Raw genomic sequence first — 18,447 nt, 5'->3', positions numbered from 1 at the left:
TGTTACACCAGCTGAGGGAATCTGATCCATAATAATTCAATGGATTATAATCTAAGATATATGATGAGTTTATGGTGATGCCAAAAGGCTTTTTAAGTGGTTGTCATAAATACGCATTTATGTTGTTTCTGTTATGCATGGGTCTCATTTTTTGAAGTAAACATATGCTTTCTGTGTGAACTAGAAAATGACAATGGAATTGTAAGAATTATGGATAAAATGAGTTATAATTTGGATTTTGAAATATCTACTTTGTCTGTCTAGAGAAGGTCTCTTTCTCATGTGCCCTGTCAGGTTTATTTTAGTTGTTGAAATTACACAAGTACATTCTAGTGTTAATGTTAATATAATATAACTTATTCAGTGTCATGGAGAATTTAAATTGCTCTTTTGTTTTATCGCTCTTTTCATTCTTTCTCTTGGAAGTTTTTAAAAAATATATTATTTATTTGTTTATTTGGCAGATGAAAAAAGAGTGAGTATGGGCACTCCAGGGCTTCCTGCCCCTGAGAAAGAATTCCAGCCAGATATCACTTTGTGTGTCTGGATTTATGCTGCTACTGGAGAACAGAACCCAAACTGTCAGGCACTGCAAGCAGCACCATTAACAGCTGAGCCATTCTCCAGCCCTCTTGTGGAAGTTTTAAGACAGGATCCTGCCAGGCAGCATGGACTCTTCTAAAGATCACTAGGTAGACCAGGCTGGTCTCAGACTTGCAGCATTCCTCCTGTGCTAAGCCTCTCCAGGACTGGGACCAGAGGCCCGAGTTACCAGCCCTGGCTTGTGCGATGCATTTCAGAAATACTTTAAAAATACTAACTGCCGGGCATGGTGGTGCACGCCTTTAATCCCAGTACTCAGGAGGCAGAGGTAGGAGAATAGTATGAGATTGAGGCCACCCTGAGATGACATAGTGAATTCCAGGTCAGCCTGAGCTAGAGTGAGACCCTACTTCAAAAACAAAGCAAAAGCAATAAAAATACTAACTGAGGGAATTTTGGAACTGAAAATTGGAAGATCTTATTTCCAGGAAGAAAATTTTCTTTCCCTAAAACAGAGGGAGGCATGTTTTCCATATGTCTGGTCAGTGTAGAATTTACAAAAGAGGTAGAATACTGTCTTGCCTTTCACTTGGAGAAATATAAATATTTTATGGGCTAGAGAAATGCATTAGTGGTTAAAGGCACTTTGTGTGCAAATCCTGATGTTCTGAGAAGAGAGACAAAGGAGAAAAAGAATATGAGTGCTAAATAAATTTTTAATTTTTTTGTTTTTATTTATTTATTTTTATTATTGTTTATTTATTTATTTGAGAGGGACAGACAGAGAGAAAGTGGCCAATAGATAGATAGATAGATAGATAGATAGATAGATAGATAGATAGATAGATAGATAAAAGGAGAGAGAGAGAGAGAGAGAGAGAGAGAGAGAGAGAGAGAGAGAGAGAGAATAGGCTCACCAGGGCCTCCAACCACTGCAAACCAACTTCAGATGCATGCACCCCCTTGTGCATCTGGCTAAGGTGGGTCCTGGGGAACTGAGCCTCAAACAGGGGTCCTTAGGCTTCACAGGCAAGTGCTTAACTGCTAAGCCATCTCTCCAGCCCTAAATAAATGTTTATTTTTAGTGTGTCAATATATTCCAGTCACTGGCTAGTGAAGGTTAAGTAATAGGAAATGTTATCTAGGAAAATTATAGAATTATACTTGAGAAATCTCTTTGGCAGAAATGTTTGTAGTAGAATTATGATGTGCTGCCAATTTTAAATTTGCTTTTGCTTTTTAGGTGGAGGATCATGTAAACTACAGCTTTATGTCAAGAGACATTCAGCGTATTCCATCTCAGCAGGACAGTTCTTTAAGATGGAGTGTCCTGTGGAGTACTGTGACAACAGACCGAACATGACCTGGTGTAAGTCCAGCGGGATGCACTGTTTACCTCTTGGGGACAGACGTCAGCTGCGCACGACCTGGGAAGAAAGGCGGAACGTTTCCGTTTTTATTCTACATTTTGACCCAGTGCTTCCTAGTGACAATGGATCATACAGGTGCTCTGCAAGCTCATCGCATCAAGTTATTCACAGCCACTTCATAACCATCTATATAACAGGTGAGTTTTCCACCCCCAGACCACCTACTGATTTTCTCATCATGCTGCCAGGAACAGATTGATCCGATTCTCAGGTGATAAAGTTAGAAATGGAACGCTTGTACCACATGTACAGTTGGTCTCACAAAACTGTGCAATGCAGGAGTGCATAAGGGGTGTGTGTGTGTGTGTGTGTGTGTGTGTGTGTGTGTGTGGTGAGCAAATTGGAGGAGAAAAAAGTGTAGTAATTGTTGTAGCCTTTAGGGATTGCAAATTTTATTTGATAGGTTCCAGGGTAGATTACTGGGCTCGAGAGATGACTCAGCAGTTAAGGTACTTGTCTACAATGCCTAATGACACAGGTTCAATTCCCCAGTACCCATGTAAAGCCAGATGCACAAAGTGGCACATGCATCTGGAGTTCTTTTTTTTTTTTTTTTTTTAGTATATGTGCTGCCGAAGCGAACACACATCTGGAGTTCTTTTACAGTGGCTAGAGACCCTGACACACCCATTCTGTCTCCCCCCCCCATGTGTAAATAAATAAATAAGTAGATCACTGAAGTATTTGTAAAGCAAAGAGTAAATGCCAAAATTATAGATAGCTTTGTATTCTTTTTCTTTCATTTTTCCCTTACCTTTTGCTGATTACAATGTGTAGAAGTTATGTTTGCCATGCTCACGTAATTGCACACTTGTTAGTAATGCACATTTTGCCTAGAGGAAAAAGTGTGTACAAATTGTGACAGACCTGAATTGCCCAATCTTGAGAAAGAAGGTTCCTCATTTCAAATCTTACTATGCAACCTTAGTAGTCAAAACAGTGGTACTAGGGCTGGAGAGATGGCTTAGCAGTTAAGGTGCTTGCCTGCAAAGCTAACGGACCCAGGTTCAGTTACCCAGGACCTGCACAAGCCAGATGCACAAGGTGGCGCGTGTATCTGGAGTTCGTTTGCAGTGGCTGGATGCCCTGGTGCACCCATTCTCTCTCCTTCTCTGTCTGTTTCTCTCTCTCAAATAAATACATAAAAATAAAATATTGAAAAATAAAAACAATGTGGTAGTCACTTATGGATAGGCATGGAAATCAACATAATAGAATTGCACATCTAGAATAACCCTCTATGCAATCAATTAATTTTTGGCAAGCAAATCAAAATAACTCAATAAGGAAATCTCTTATTTATTTATTTTCACACACAGGGAGAAACAAAGAAGAGAAACAGAGAGAGAGAAAGAGAGAGAATGGGTGTTCCAGGGCCTCTAGCCACTGTAAACAAACTCTAGATACATGTGCCACTTTGTGCATCTGGCTTTATGTGGGTATTGAGAAGTTGAACCCAGGTTGTTAGGTTTTGTAGGCAAGTACCTTAACTGCTGAACCATCTCTCCAACCCTGGAAAATTTCTTTTTTAAAAAGAAGGTCTTTGAAAAACAGCAACTTAGGATTTAGCTCAATGGTAGAGCTTGTATCTACCATGCTTGGACCTCTGGGCTTGAATCCTAGAACTGTAAGGCAAAAAAGAATCACCAAAACAGAAAAAGAAAGAAAAACTACCCCAGACAAAAGATGTCATGACAATCATATCTAAACATAGAAAACATTTGCCTTTAAACCTTCTGCTTCACAAAAGATAAATCACTCAACGTGGATCAAAGATTTAAATATAAAACTAAAACTGTAAAAACTGCATTTATGTGCAATTACAAATCAGAAAATTTGATCTTAATTTTGGACTTTATAATCATTTTGCAGGTATGATTTAAAAAACATAAGACAACAATAAAACAGATGAGTTAGACTAAATAAGAATAGCAAACTTTTCTCCATCGAAGGACACTATCAAGAGTGAAAAGGCATCCCACAGAATAGGAGAAAATGTTTGTAAATCATGTATGTAGCAAGAGAATATTGCCCAGAACATGTAACGTATTCCATAGTTCTTTCCCCATGCCTTACTGGGTTGTTTCTGAATTGCATATGGAACCTCTCAACTCTAGTTGAACATTCCTACATGCTATGGCCACATTTTTATTGTGATCTCTTCCTATAACATTCCCACCATTAGCAGAGAATCCATTCATGTATGTCCACCTGTCAAAACTATGCCCTTCCTCTCAAGCCCAGCTCATCACCTAAGTTCCCTGGAAATTCCAGATTGCCTCAGGTGAATGGATACCTACTTTCTGTCATTGTTTAAAGCATTCATTGACTTCCTATAAAAACTCAATTCACTTGTTGGGAAATCAGTTCTAATTTTAACTGATTATATATTCTCTTTTAGCGAAATGGTAGTCACAGTGAGTCAAAGGGAAAATTCCTTTTCCTCTTGAACCTGAGCATATTCAGTGAACTACCAAAGAAGTGGACAAAGAAATTTGCTCTGGAATGATGTTTAAGACCATGCTGGCTGCTGATAAATTTTGGAGATATGATACAATTAATTTTTTCCCCTTGAAATATCTTTCTGAAGGGATCTTGGGAATTTTCTCATTTTTATGTACTATTTTCCTTTGCTAGTTGTGTTCGAGATAGGATAGGTTTGTGTAAGGACAAGCGTGTTGACAGACCCGGGCTTGAGTGTTCTCAGAAGGCAATTGTCTCCCACAGTGAGGAGTGGATCTAAAACTCTGGGCTTCTCAACTTGCTGTCAGGTGGCAACTTCACCCAAATGGGGTAGTCTTCATCTGTGTAGCAAAATGAGTGGGCTGGGAAAGCAGGAAGTGAAAGGCACACTATTTGTTTCTGAAAGAGCACAGGAAATATGTCACTAACACTGTGTTTTCCTTGCAGCCCTCCAAGCCTGCTAAATGCTGGCTTTGTTAGTTTGCTGGTGTCAGTGGTGACAGACGGGCTGTGTTGTGTCTAAGGGGTGAGCAAGGGAGGACCAGAGCAGGAGAAGGTGACACTGTGCTCAACCATCTTCCTGCGGGCCTGGGAAGAACTCATTGACTTTGTGTCCTTTGATCTCTGGGAGAGGACCCATGAATTGCACATACTGAATTTGAGCTGCATTGGCAGGTTCCCCTCTTCCAAGATTGGCTCTGGTTTGAGACACAGCCAAAAGTGTAGCCTTTCTGCTTCCAGAACCAATTGTAATACCTAATATTGCCTTTCTGTTTCAGAACAGACACAAAATAATTCAGAACGCCTGCTAATAAGTAAGTATTGAGCCAATCACAACTGGCAAATTTGTTTGGTATTCAGAGAAACGATGGCAGTAGGCTCTTCCTAATTGAGTGGGTTGTTTGTATTAGATTATCTGTATTTTGCCATCTAGCCATGTACTGCCTCCCCCAGACGGCCGGGCCTGTCACTCCTGGCCATGACTGACTGCTTGCCTCACTTAAGCAGCAGCTGCAGCGTGAGCCGTGTCACATGCATCGCCGTGCTGAATTACCAGCTTGCCTTGAGGCTTCAGTTACCCTGACCAGTTTTACCCCTAAAGCTAGTATCTAAGGGGGGAAAAATTACACAGAAAATAAAATAATTGACTTCACTAATTTTGATACTGTGTTAACAGTAACCCCAAATTAAAAAAAAAAATAGATCTTGGGCAGGAGAGATAGATGGCTTAGCGGTTAAGGTGTTTGCCTGCAAAGCCAAAGGATCCCGGTTCGACTCTTCTTGGTGAGCCTGATGCACAATAGGGTGCATGCATTTGGAGTTCGTTTGCAGTGGCTGGAGGTCCTGGCACACCCATTCTCTCTCTTTCAATTTCTCTCAAGTAAATAAATAAATAAAATATATTTTTAAAAAATAGATCTTACTTCATAACCCTAAATACACAAACATGTAAAGAGCAGTTTCATGAAGTGGGCCATACTTCTTTGGAGTGTTTGGTGTTTTGTTGTGGTGAGGAAGGGGAACAGGAAGTTCAGCAGATTCCTTAGCTTCTCCTCACTGGAAGCAGGATGGATCCCCACCCATCTGTGATTCCAGAAATATCTCCAAACATTCCCCCTCCCCCAGCAGAATTATCTTAATCAAGAACCACTGCTGTGGCATACATGATGCACTGTGATATTTTCTGTTCTGTTTTGTTTCATTTTTTAAAATAATATCGGAATCCACCAAGTTGTTTTACAATGTAGCAATGAGTTGCAGTGGAGCCTGGGCAAGCAGGGCTCGATGAATGAATGTTCACACCGATCAAAGAATCGAGCATTAGTTATGGGCCAAGCAAAGCACATGTGTTATAACCAAGTGTGCGTGGTGTTTGGAGGCAGCTATGAGTTGTGAGACAGAGCAGAGGCACTGTGCTGAGAGAAAGTGACTTTGGCATCAGAAAGGTCAGCTTGAGTGCCATCTCCAGGAACACTTGTCTTGGGTGATAGGACCACCCTGAGTGGTGAATTCAGGGAATGTATGGGAGGGCTTTGTGAAGTAACTGTGAGAGCTGTGAATGGCTCTAGCCGAATGAAAGATTTCAGTGAAACATAAAAAAAATAAGTGATTGAAGACACGGCTCTGGGCTTCTTTGGAAATCCCTCCGATGGGGGAAAGGAGCCATCATCACCCTTACAATTCCTTCGTTCAGGTTCTGACAAGGCAGAAGTGTTGCCAGCCAGTCCTAACGCAGCTCAGATTTGCTGACTGTTCTCAGTGTTGCTTAATATTCCAGATGCAACCAGTGGGTCAGGACCACCCTCCCGGACGGAGGCCGTGGACATGCCCTGGCTGGCTTACTGTCTGCTTCCTTTGGGGGGATTGCTCCTCATCCTCATCATCTGTTTCTGGCTGGTCCATGCCCTGAAAAGGCGTCAAGGTGGGTTCCAGTTTTCCCCCTGCCCCTGTGTGCCTCACATTTGGGGATTATTTTTCTGGGCTGATAAATCTATAGTTGAGCCCTGTTATTTTCCTTTGGGGTAATGATTTCTGGGAGCCTATTCATCTGCTCCAATCCAGGGTTCTGGCTGTGAGGGCACACTGCTGGGACCCTCTCATTCTACTTGCCCCAATCTTGGGTTTGTATAAGAAAGCTCTTTGTCAGTTTTAACCAAGTTGAAAGGGAAGTTGGGGTCATCTGTTGGATGACCATGTCTGATTTAAGCCTTCCGTCTTGTGATTTCTCACACTGTGTGGATACACCCTTGTTCAAACAAAGAAGCACTGTCCCCGAGGGAATTCTTGTGCCTCTGCTTTTAATTCCTGTCATGAGTGCATGTTTGAAATGAATTTTCTTCTTTTTTAAATTTTTTTTTGTTTTTTATTTATTTATTTGAGAGCGACAGAGAGAAAGAAAGAGGAAGACAGATAGATGGAGAATTGGCACGCCAGGGCCTCCAGCCACTGCAAACGAACTCCAGACGCATGCACCCTCTTGTGCATCTGGCTAACATGGGTCCTGGGGAATCGATTCTTGAACCGGGGTCCTTAGGCTTGACAGGCAAGCGCTTAACTGCTAAGCCATCTCTCCAGCCCGAAATGAATTTTCATTTAAACAAGGCTGCATTTAAGAAGTGTGGCTGTGTCTTTTGCTCATTTATTTTCTATTGGCACTGACACAAGCAACTTCATTTTGGTCCTGACAACTTCTGTACCTCCAAGGTTCAGATCCAAGTTCCTTAGTGCCAAGGCACCTCCCTCACAGAACTAGTATTTACCAAAAATGTTTCTTTTAAAGAGAAATGCTGATGGCTAGCAGAGAGAGAGAGAACACTGGGAAATTTTAAGTTACTTTTTTTTTTTTTTTTTTGGATTTTCAAGGTAGGGTCTCACTCTAGCTCAGGCTGATCTGGAATTCACTATGTAGTCTTACTGTGTCCTTGAACTCACAGAAATCCTCCTACCCCTGCCTCCCAAATGCTGGGATTTGGCTATGATGAATGAGGTATAATATTTTAGAACAATAATACCTTTCTACTTTTGAAAACATTTCTTCAATATCACCACTGAGCATTTAAACACAAGAGAGGAATGCACAGAGAATTACAATTTCCTCTGATCTAAGTTTTTTTTTTTTTTTTCTTTTATAAAGCATGCATTTGGGCTGGAGAGATGGCTTAGCGGTTAAGCGCTTGCCTGTGAAGCCTAAGGACCCCGGTTCGTGGCTCGGTTCCCCAGGTCCCATGTTAACCAGATGCACAAGGGGGCGCATGCGTCTGGAGTTCGTTTGCAGAGGCTGGAGGCCCTGGCGTGCCCATTCTCTCTCTCTCCCTCTATCTGTCTTTCTCTCTGTGTCTGTTTCTCTCAAATAAATAAATAAATAAAATAAAATAAAAGAAATAAATTTAAAAGCATGCATTTATTTATTATTTGAGAGAGGACAGGAAGAGAGAGAATAGGCTTGCCAGGGCCCCCTGCCATTGCGAGCAAACTCCAGATGCATGCACCACTTTGTGCACCTGGTTTTACATGGGCACTAGGGAATCAAACTGGCTTTACTTGGGTGCTGGGGAATCAAACCCAGGGCTTTTGCAAGCAAGTGCCTTTAATTGCTAAACCATCTCTGTAGCCTCTAATTTTCTTTTTCTTTTCCTCCATGTATTCCCACCCCTTTCCTTTGACACTAGTTGTAGTTTCTACCAGCTGTTGCAGCTGAGCCAGACAAAGCATCGTTTTATTTACTTGCTACAGGAGACAGCTTTGCCTGGGTCTAGGGGCTGCCAGTGTTTTGGATTGAGGCCTTTTGGTGTCTAGAGCCTTCTTGTAATGCTGAGGAACACTCTATAACCCAGCTCTACATCTGCAACTCCACAGCTCTTGTCATGGTCTTCCTGTAGTCTCATGTTTCCTGAGACAGCTAGAACCACTGTCAAGATTTCATCCAAAGGGAAGTGGCACCTATGTATACAATAAAAGCATTTCTCACAAGAGTATGAAATGTCCTCAGAGCGACAACTTCTAATGTTTTCCAAGTGATACACTAGATTCCGTCCCTTTCTCTTGGATGTGCCACAGACAGGTGTGGAGTGAAAACTGAGGGGATGGGAATGGGCCCATGCATTCTCAGAAATGAGGTGCATGTATGTGCTTAGCAGCCAGGATCAACACACATAGTCTCTGGTTTGCAGTGGGGTTGGCGAAGTGGTGGATTTTGCTTTCTGAACTCCTTTTGCTTACTTATTCCAGGGAAAGGAAAGAAGCCTTCTGATGTAGCGGGAAGGGAACTCAACCTGGTATGTAGGCTGCATCTATGAAGACAGATGCACTTTGTATTGTACCATTCATAGATTTTCCTTCAGAACTTTCATGTGACACTGTGAGCCAACCTTGTTCATTCATATGCATGCACACACATATTCACACACAGAGAGAATGCTTCGATGTAGCCAAGGTTCTCCAGGACTAGTAGGTCTCATGCTTTGGGAAACAGAAAAGTCAGACTGAACCATGTAACCCTGGCTCAGTTCTATTGTATTAGATTCAAGATATATTATATCTTATTTTATTATATAGATTCAAGGTATTCATTTAGTTTTGCAAAAATAGCCTTAAATTTTCTGAAAGAGGATAGAGAGTTAATGAATGAATTAACCCTCAAATGGCTTTACTTATGAGTTATTTATCATGAGAAATTAAAATAGAATCATAGTACCTAGATTTCTTCATGAAACTTCCTGGCAGATCACAAGGCATGATTTCAGACTCAATTACTATGAGAATGTGGTAGCAATTTATGTAGGCTCTCCAAGGAAGAGACCAGCAAGACAAGGAAATGTTTGGAGGCCTTGGCCATATAGTGTTTGGAGAATAAATTTAGGCCTTTATTTTGTCAAAGTTGTGTAGTTATTGTAACCAAGGAAAGAATGGATGATGAGGTGATATGTGTGTGAAAGACATGTGAAGCTCTTTAAAATATAGTCATAAATGAGATGGTGTGTGTGTGTGTGTGTTTTGCAGGAAGACGTTGAGGTAAAGAGGCAGTAAGCTTCCTGAAAGCTCCAGAATTCCCAGAGGCAGATACAACCAGTTATTCTACATACAATATTAAATGGTATTAGCATCCCATACCCATGTCAAATTTTAAATCAATATGAAGACTTGATAAACCTGTATTAAGTTCCTTGTGTGTGTGTGTGTGTGTGTGTGTGTGCCCATGTGTGTTTGCAGGTGTGTATGGAGATCAACATCAAGTGTATTTTTTAGCTATTGCCCACCACCTTATTTTTTTTATAAGGCTCAGAAATCTTCCTGTCTCCACTTCCCCATTACTGGGATTACATGTTCATAGCTAGCTTTAAAAAAATATTTTATTTTTATTTATTTATTTATTTGATAGACAAAGAAGGAGAGGGAGAGAGAGAGAGAATGGGCATGCCAAGGCCTCTAGCCACTGCAACTGAGCTCCAGGCATGTGCGGCACCTTGTGACCTTGTGCATCTGGTTTATGTGGGTTCTGGGGAGTCAAACCTGGGTCCTTAGGCTTTGTAGGCAAGTGCCTTAACCGCTAAGCCCTTTCTCCAGCCCCATGGCTAGCATTTTAAGTGCTGGTGATCTGAACTCAGGTCCTCATGCGTGCAAGACAAGTACTTTAATCACTGATCCATATCCCTAGCCTCAGTAAACCTGTATTGAATTCTTTTTTTTTTTTTAACTTTTATTTATTTGGGAATGACAGACAGACAGAGAGAAAGAGGCAGATAGACAGAGAGAGAGAGAATGGGCGTGCCAGGGCCTCCAGCCACTGCGAATAAACTCCAGATGCATGCGCCCCCTTGTGCATCTGGCTAACGTGGGTCCTAGGGAATCAAGCCTTGAACCAGGGTCCTCAGGCTTCACAGGCAAGTGCTCAGCCGCTAAGCCATCTCTCTAGCCCCTGTATTGAATTCTTAAACATTAGTAGACACCGAGTTCAGTGCCTAAAAATTTGTTTTCTCAAATAGTCAAGTCACTGTGTCTTCTTTCAGTCACCTAGCATTGCTGCATTACCAGCAAGTTGCCTCACTGGGAGGTCACAGCAAGGGTATCAGCCACTGTTGCCTCGTTTCTCAGGCACGTGTGCAGGATAAAACTTGGCCAAGAGGATGTAATAGATATGTTACTGCATGTGTCACAGTGAGGATTTCCATGGACCACAAAAGGCATTGGGATGGTCAAAGATCATGAACCTAATAACTTAGAGGAGTAAGGTCAACTTTTAAGAACATAAATTGGCTGGCAAAATTGAATTTAACTATCAAAATAAACCCTCTCGGGCTGGAGAGATGGCTTAGCGGTTAAGCGCTTGCCTGTGAAACCTAAGGACCCCGGTTTGAGACTCAGTTCCCCAGGTCCCACGTTAGCCAGATGCACAAGGGGGCGCACGCGTCTGGAGTTCGTTTGCAGAGGCTGGAAGCCCTGGCACGCCCATTCTCTCTCTCCCTCTATATCTGTCTTTCTCTCTGTGTCTGTTGCTCTCAAATAAATAAATAAATAAATAAAAAATATTAAAAAAAAACCCTCTCATGTTAATGTAACTTTCACATTTTCACCAAGTGGATCCTTTGCATATCTAGGAATGGCTGACTAATAACTGAAAAAAAAAAGTGGGGAAACATGAGGATTCACTTTACTTTTAATTTTTGCAAGTTCACCCCTGCTTCAGAATCTCTAAAACACATGAAGATATTTAAAAGTGCAAGATATTTCTTATGATAAAAATAGCAAGTGGAATAATACTCTAAAGCTTTAAGCTTTTTCTTTCAAAATGGGCATCAGTTTTTCAGTTGGTCTAAAATCATAATTACATATCTCGGGTAACTCAATATTTATTGCTTCAGTTTGGCAGGGTCTGCTCCTTCCAATTTACATTTGACCTTTTAAAAATTCAGTGCTTTGGGGCTGGAGGGATGGCTTAGCAGTTAAGGCCTGCAAAGCCAAAGGACCCATGTTTGATTCCCCAGGGCCCATGTTAGCCAGATGCACACGGGGCCACATGCATCTGGAGTTTGTTTGCAGTGGCTGGAGGCCCTGGTGTGCCCATTCTCTCTCTCTCTCTCTCTCTCTCTCTCTCTCTCTCTCTCTCTGTGTGTGTTAAATGAAAAAAAACAACATAAAAATTAAAAAGAAATTCAGTGCTTCATTAGTACTGACCATAGGATTATAAACTGTCTAAAATTTTCATGGGTTAGTTTCTGCTTTTCCTGTGAACCTGGGCTGTGCTTTTACCTTAAAAGGGGTTTGGAAGTATGCTATGATCTCAAAAAGGACTAGGTAATGGGGTGGGAGCATGCCTTTAATTGGGAGACAGAGGTAGGGGGATTGCTGAGAGTTCAAGGCCATCCTGAGACTACATAGTAAATTCCAGGTCAGCCTGGACTACAGTGAAACCCTACCTCGAAAAACTAAAAACAATAGCAAAACCGGATTCACACTGAATCACAAAACCACCACATGGAAAGAACGTAGGCGGGTCTCAGAATTGCACTCTTTGGGCAGGGAGCGGGCTCGGTGCTCAAGGGCTGGGCTAGTCCTGGAAAAAACAGTTAACTTTTTCATCCTCTAATCATCCAAGTCTACTGAAAATGTAGATACTAAACAACATAGGTGAGGAGAGATTATTTCTCTCAACGGGAAGGGGAACGTTTGGCTTTTTCCTCATGGTTTGATAATACTTAATGCCTGGCTTTATGTGGTGTGTCTTTTTTTCTTTTGCAGGTTGATGTTCCCCAGCCCTTTGAGAGTGAGCGAACTGAAGCAAGTCCCAGGCCAAATGTCCACACACTGCCCTCAGAAGCAGAAATTTATAATAACGACCCCTCGTTTAGGATGCAGGAAGGGCTGGAAGTTTATTCTAACCCACAAGTGGAGGGAAATAAGCAGGGCATTGTTTATGCTTCCCTGAATCATTCTTTTATTGGAAGGAACCCAAAGCAGGCAAGGAGTGTGCGAGAAGCCCCAACGGAATACGCGTCCATATGCAAGAGAAGCTGACGGCAGCCCGAGATGGCCAAAGAGCAGCTTGTGCTCCCTCTTTCTGGACTGAGCAGGATGGTGACCCCACTCCCTCAGCCTGGGAACCCACCCACACGTCGAGGTGCACTTGTTGGTGCCTGACTCCTAAGGGTGCGTGGGACATATGACTAAAAGTTCTCCTGAAAACTTTGGGAAAGTTTTATATGAGAGCCTTAAACAACACAATTTTCTCTGCAAAGCCTTTTTATATCCTGAATATCAAAATAATAGAACACTTAAATTTATCAACATTTTAGCCAATGTGTAAACTTAATTTATTTTTGTTTTGGAGCCATCAGGAAAACTTATAAGAAAGAAAGGTTTGTCTGTCTGGATCTGTTCACTACACACTCTTGAAAAAGAATGTCATAAAGACAGTAATGATTGTAAATGATTGTTCCCAATTTTCCAGGATAAGAAAATTTCCTATGTCCATCTATAGCTAGTGTTTCTTAAGTATAAAGGAGAAATGATTTTACACTTGATATGGGAAAAGATTGAAAAGAGTGATCGTTGGAATACAGATACTTTAAATGGAAGTGAGATAGACGTTCCCATCCCAGACAAACAAATGGTCACCTCTACCCTGTTAGACTGCGAAGCACAATTTTCAGTTAATGGAGCAATGATCTCTACAGCATTTGTGGTTAAGTGGCAGCAACAAGTGTAGAGTGAACTCAAACTGCCTCAAAATGCTTGACTTGATGTCAAATTAAAAGAACAGCTATTGGAATGGAAGAGTCCAGAATATATACATACATACATACATACATGCATGCATATATATTGGTTTTTTGAGGTAGGATCTCACTCTAGCTCAGTCTGACCTGGAATTCACTATGTAGTCTCAGGGTGGCCTCAAACTCACGGCGATCCTCCTACCTCTACCTCCCAAGTGCTGGGATTAAAGGTGTGCACCACCACGTCCAGTAAGAGTCCAGAATATTTTGTGCTCAGTAAGAGTCAACTTACTTTCATTAACATCTGGATCTTACTATCTTATGAAGGAATCAGGGAAAAGTCTGTGTAATGAAATATGACATCAGCTACTCGTTTTAAAATACTGATGTTGCAGCCACTTAAGAGGACTGTTAAGCCTTCCAGGTTTTCTGAACTTCTAACTACTTGAATTTGAACTTAGAACTTTATTCAACAGCCTGAGGCTAGAGTTCTCAAGTGCTGCTAATGAGTAAGGCAATAGTCCTTATATAAAGTGGATGGGAAAAGCTAAAATCCATGAGCTGCTGACCAAATGAATGTGGCCGGCGTATGTGCATTGCATGGGTGTGCATCTGCACACAGGTGTTGGTGCATCGAAGGAGCATGTGACTTAGAGCCAGCCATGAGACAAGAGAAACCAGTCAAACCGATACATTTTCAGTGCACTTAGGAAGCACACACTTCTGGAGTAAATGAGTCATTAAGGAAATAACTTACTGGGCTGGGGATATGATTCTAGCTTGCAAAGAGCCTGCCCACCTGGGTTCAATTCCCCCCCCCCATGTAAAACCAGACATAAAATGTGGGATCAGTATCTGGTGTTCTGTTTGCAGCAGCAAGAGACCCTAGTATACATGAACATATGTGCAAATAAGTAGATAAAATAAAAATAAATAAAATGATTGATAAAGTAATGAGATTGGGAGTGTGAGCCCAACACTCCCGGCGCAGTGAGGTTTTGCTGTGAAGCTTTTCCTACCGAATACTCGCTTTGAGTTTTCTTCTGTGGATCTGGAGTGGCAGAGACTGTTTTTTGAGCCACTGTTTCCAACCAACTCTAGGTAGGCTTTTTCCGTTAGGCTGCACTTGTGCGCAGTTTATGCAAAGGAGACATTGAACTAGCTGTCTTCTCATCTGAAGGGTTAAAAATAGAAACGGGAAGCATGAGATGACAGGTGCAGCTGTGCTCTTATCCGATCAACACACAAAGTCGAACAATTCTTTCATAACTGTCTCCAGTTTTGAAAACAAAAACATTTCTGTCTGCTGTATTCTCAACATAGCTTTACAATAATAAAAGATAATTTTGATAGTGATTTCAGCTCTACGAATGATCTATTATTATGTTTGTATCATGCTTGTCAAAGATCACAAATCATTTATGTTGCTAGTTTTTCTTTTCTTTTCTTTTAAATATGTGTTGGTGGTGCATGCACAGGTAGAGGCCAGGGGACAATTTCAGATGTCATTCATCAAGAATACAACATTCCCCAACCATGTTTGTGAGATAAGGCTTCTCACTGGCCTAGAGCTGGCCAGCTGGGCTAGACTGGCTGGCCACTGAGCTCAAGGACTCACTTCCCTCTACCTCTCTGGTGCTGGGATCACAATTACAAGTCACCATCCAGGCAGTGGACATGAATTCTAAGGACTGAACTCAGGGACCTCATTTATGCATAGTGAGGCAGACAGCTTAAGGTCGCTGAGATGAACTTTCAGACCAGGCACACCTATGGAAGAAAGGTTTTATTGAAGATAGAGGGGGAGTTCCCCAATGGCAGAAGAAGCTCTTCCACATTCACAGGTCCAAGTAGAGAGAGAGAAAAAGCCATCACCAAAAAGCAAGCAACCACCCTTCAGGAGCTCCAGACAGAGCTCAGGCGCTTTGTGTATCTTTAGGCTAGAATTCCAAATCCACCCCCACACCGTAGGACTGGACCCTAAGATCCACCCAGTGACCCCTCCTCCAGCCAGGTGGTTGCAGATCTAAATTACAAACTTTAACAAAATCCTGAATATATCGGGGGCCATCTATTCAAACTACCACACATACCAAGCACTTACTGAGTTATGTCTTTAACTCCCCCCAATCCTTCTTCAAAGATATGTGTATTTTCCTAAGTAAATCTATTTCCATATTATTTTCATGTCCATTTAGTTCATTTACAGGTGTTAGATAATTTAATAACTTTCCATGCATTTTAAGATTATTGGGTGATCCCAAAAGAAAGTAAAGTTATTAGCCGGGTGTGGAGGCACATGCCTTTAATCCCAGCACTTGGGAGATAGAGGTGAGAGGATCATCGAGAGTTCGAGGCCAACCTGAGACTACATAGTTAATTCCAGGTCAGCCTGGACCAGAGTGAGACCCTACCTCGAAAAACCAAAAAACAAAAAGACAAACAACAAAAAAAAGAAAGTAAAGTTATTAAAACTTATTTGAAATTAATTTTATATTTGCTTTTGACCAAAAAATGTGTGGACTCAACTGACAGATGATTCTTACATCTCATAGAATATTTAAAAAAAAAAAAAAACCCAAAGCACAATACAAACAACTTGTTAGTCTGCAAGTTGCCAATTCCTAATTAAGACATTATGATTCAGAAGGCCCAGCATTTAGCTCTGTAGTCTTTTTTAATGTTTTATTTTCATTTATTTATTTTTTTAAAATTATTTATTTATTTATTTGAGCGACAGACACAGAGAGAAAGACAGATAGAGGGAGAGAGAGAGAGAATGGGTGCGCCAGGGCTTCCAGCCTCTGCAAACGAACTCCAGACACGTGCGCCCCCTTGTGCATCTGGCTAATGTGGGACCTGGGGAACCGAGCCTCGAACCGGGGTTCTTAGGCTTCACAGGCAAGCGCTTAACCTCTAAGCCATCTCTCCAGCCCTCATTTATTTATTTGAGAGAGAGTGAGTAAGAGAGAAGGAGCTATAGAGAGAATGGGCATTCCAGGGCCTCCAGCCACTGTAAACGAACTCCAGACGCATGTGTCACCTTGTGCATCTGGCTTAGGTGCATCCTGAGGAATCAAACCTGGGTCCTTTGACTTCTCAGACAAATATCTTAACCATTAGACATCTCCACAGCCCAGCACTATGATCTTTATCTTTAAGAAGCACATCGTGGGGCTTGAGAGATGACTCAGTGGTTAAAGGTGCATGCTTGCCAAGCCTGACAGCCCAGGTTCAATTCCCCAGCACCTGTGTAAAATTAGCTGCACAAAGTAGCACATGCATCTGGAGTTCCTTTGCAGTGGCTAGAGATCCTGGAGTGCCCTTTCTTTCTCTCACACATGTACACACTCTCTCTCCCTCCCTTTCTGTTTACAAATAAATAAATAAGAACATGGGCTGGAGAGATGGCTTAGCGGTTAAGTGCTTGCCTGTGAAGCCTAAGGATCCCGGTTCGAGGCTCGATTCCCCAGGTCCCACGTTAGCCAGATGCACATAAGGGTGCAAGCATCTGGAGTTCATTTGCAGTGGCTGGAGGCCCTGGCACACCCATTCTCTCTCTCTTCTCTCCCTATCTGCCTCTTTCTCTGTCTGTCACTATCAAATAAATAAAAATAAAACAAAAAAATTTTTTAAAAATTAAAATAAATAAATAAAAATATTAAATTTTACATTATTTTTAAAAAGCACACTGGGTAATTTTGATGTTTTCTAATGTCCACAATTTGAAGAGATGTGAAATAGTGGTTAGGATTGTTACATATAGTTTAGTTGATTAGTTTTGTGTACCAAGATTGTCTGGTTCCCAGAATGGAAAGCCCTGTCATATCTAAAACATAAGGGAATGGAAAGAGGAGAGGACAATTTCAACAGTAGTGTTGCATTCATCAAAGCTAAGCAGAAAGGGTGGAGACTTTCTGTGTGCCTTTCCCCAGCCACATGCTCAGCCTCCCCCACGTCAACACCTGCTCAGTCCTTCTTGTTGAATATCATTTTATCAACTGGATGCATCATTGTTTACTCATTCGCCTGCAGGAAATTTTGGTTGCTTCCAAGTTCTGGCACTTATGAAGTGCTATAAACATTCGTGTATAGGTATTTGTGTGGGAATAAGTTTCCATCTTATTTGGATAAAAACCAAAGGAGATGATTGCTATTCCATAAGAAATTGCTATAAAGTGCTTTGCAAGGTGACTATATCACTTTTCCCTCCTGCCAGCACCCAGCCTGCATTTGCTATTGCCAGTGTTTCATCATTCTCCTAAGTGATAAACGATATGCTATCGTTTTGACTTGAAATTCCCTCAAAGCATGTGATGTTCACCATCTTTTCATCGCCTATTTTCTGTCTCTGTATCACATATGTTCATATACTTTGTCCTAATCTACAGAGGTTGTTTTTTCCCTCTCATTTTTGTGATGCTCATGGAACTTAATTGTTACTATGATGGTAGATACATTAGACTGCAGGCTTCCTAAAGATGATATCACATTCCCATTTACTTCCACAGCCCAGTGCTTGGAATGTGTTAGAATTAATAGTCTTGAAAGAATGACTGCTACTATCTGAAAAGTGTGTCATCTACTTCCTCTGTATCTGCAGGATGGTCCTCAGATCAGCATGAGGAACCTCCGGGAGGCTGATAGTAATATGAAATCACAGATAGGACATACTGAGCAGGAATCTGCAGTTCAGCCAAGTTCCCAGGTGATCTGTGTGCGCTCTGCGCCTCCTACAATCTACTCAGCCTTCTCGAACCCATCTTATGCTAAGCCAAGCAAAGCAGGAAGCAAAGACC

At 41.6% G+C, this 18,447-nt stretch overlaps 1 protein-coding gene across 1 annotated transcript in view; it reads left to right on the top strand.

The window, feature by feature from the left end:
* Btla (B and T lymphocyte associated) overlaps nt 1–13,162 on the top strand; it is a 38,472-nt gene extending 25,310 nt beyond the window's left edge. Inside the window, exons 5-9 of the mRNA XM_045148427.1 lie at nt 1,787–2,110; nt 5,216–5,251; nt 6,715–6,858; nt 9,165–9,211; nt 12,672–13,162. Coding sequence (XP_045004362.1) covers nt 1,787–2,110; nt 5,216–5,251; nt 6,715–6,858; nt 9,165–9,211; nt 12,672–12,947 — 827 coding nt within the window. The 3' untranslated portion in view covers nt 12,948–13,162. The remainder of the gene's footprint in view (nt 1–1,786; nt 2,111–5,215; nt 5,252–6,714; nt 6,859–9,164; nt 9,212–12,671) is intronic.
* Nucleotides 13,163–18,447: the final 5,285 nt, after the last annotated feature.

Source organism: Jaculus jaculus, chromosome 4 (assembly GCF_020740685.1).
Source record: "Jaculus jaculus isolate mJacJac1 chromosome 4, mJacJac1.mat.Y.cur, whole genome shotgun sequence".
NCBI lineage: Eukaryota > Metazoa > Chordata > Mammalia > Rodentia > Dipodidae > Jaculus > Jaculus jaculus.
Note: the sequence above shows the minus strand (reverse complement) of the source record. Positions and strands in the feature narration are given on the sequence as shown.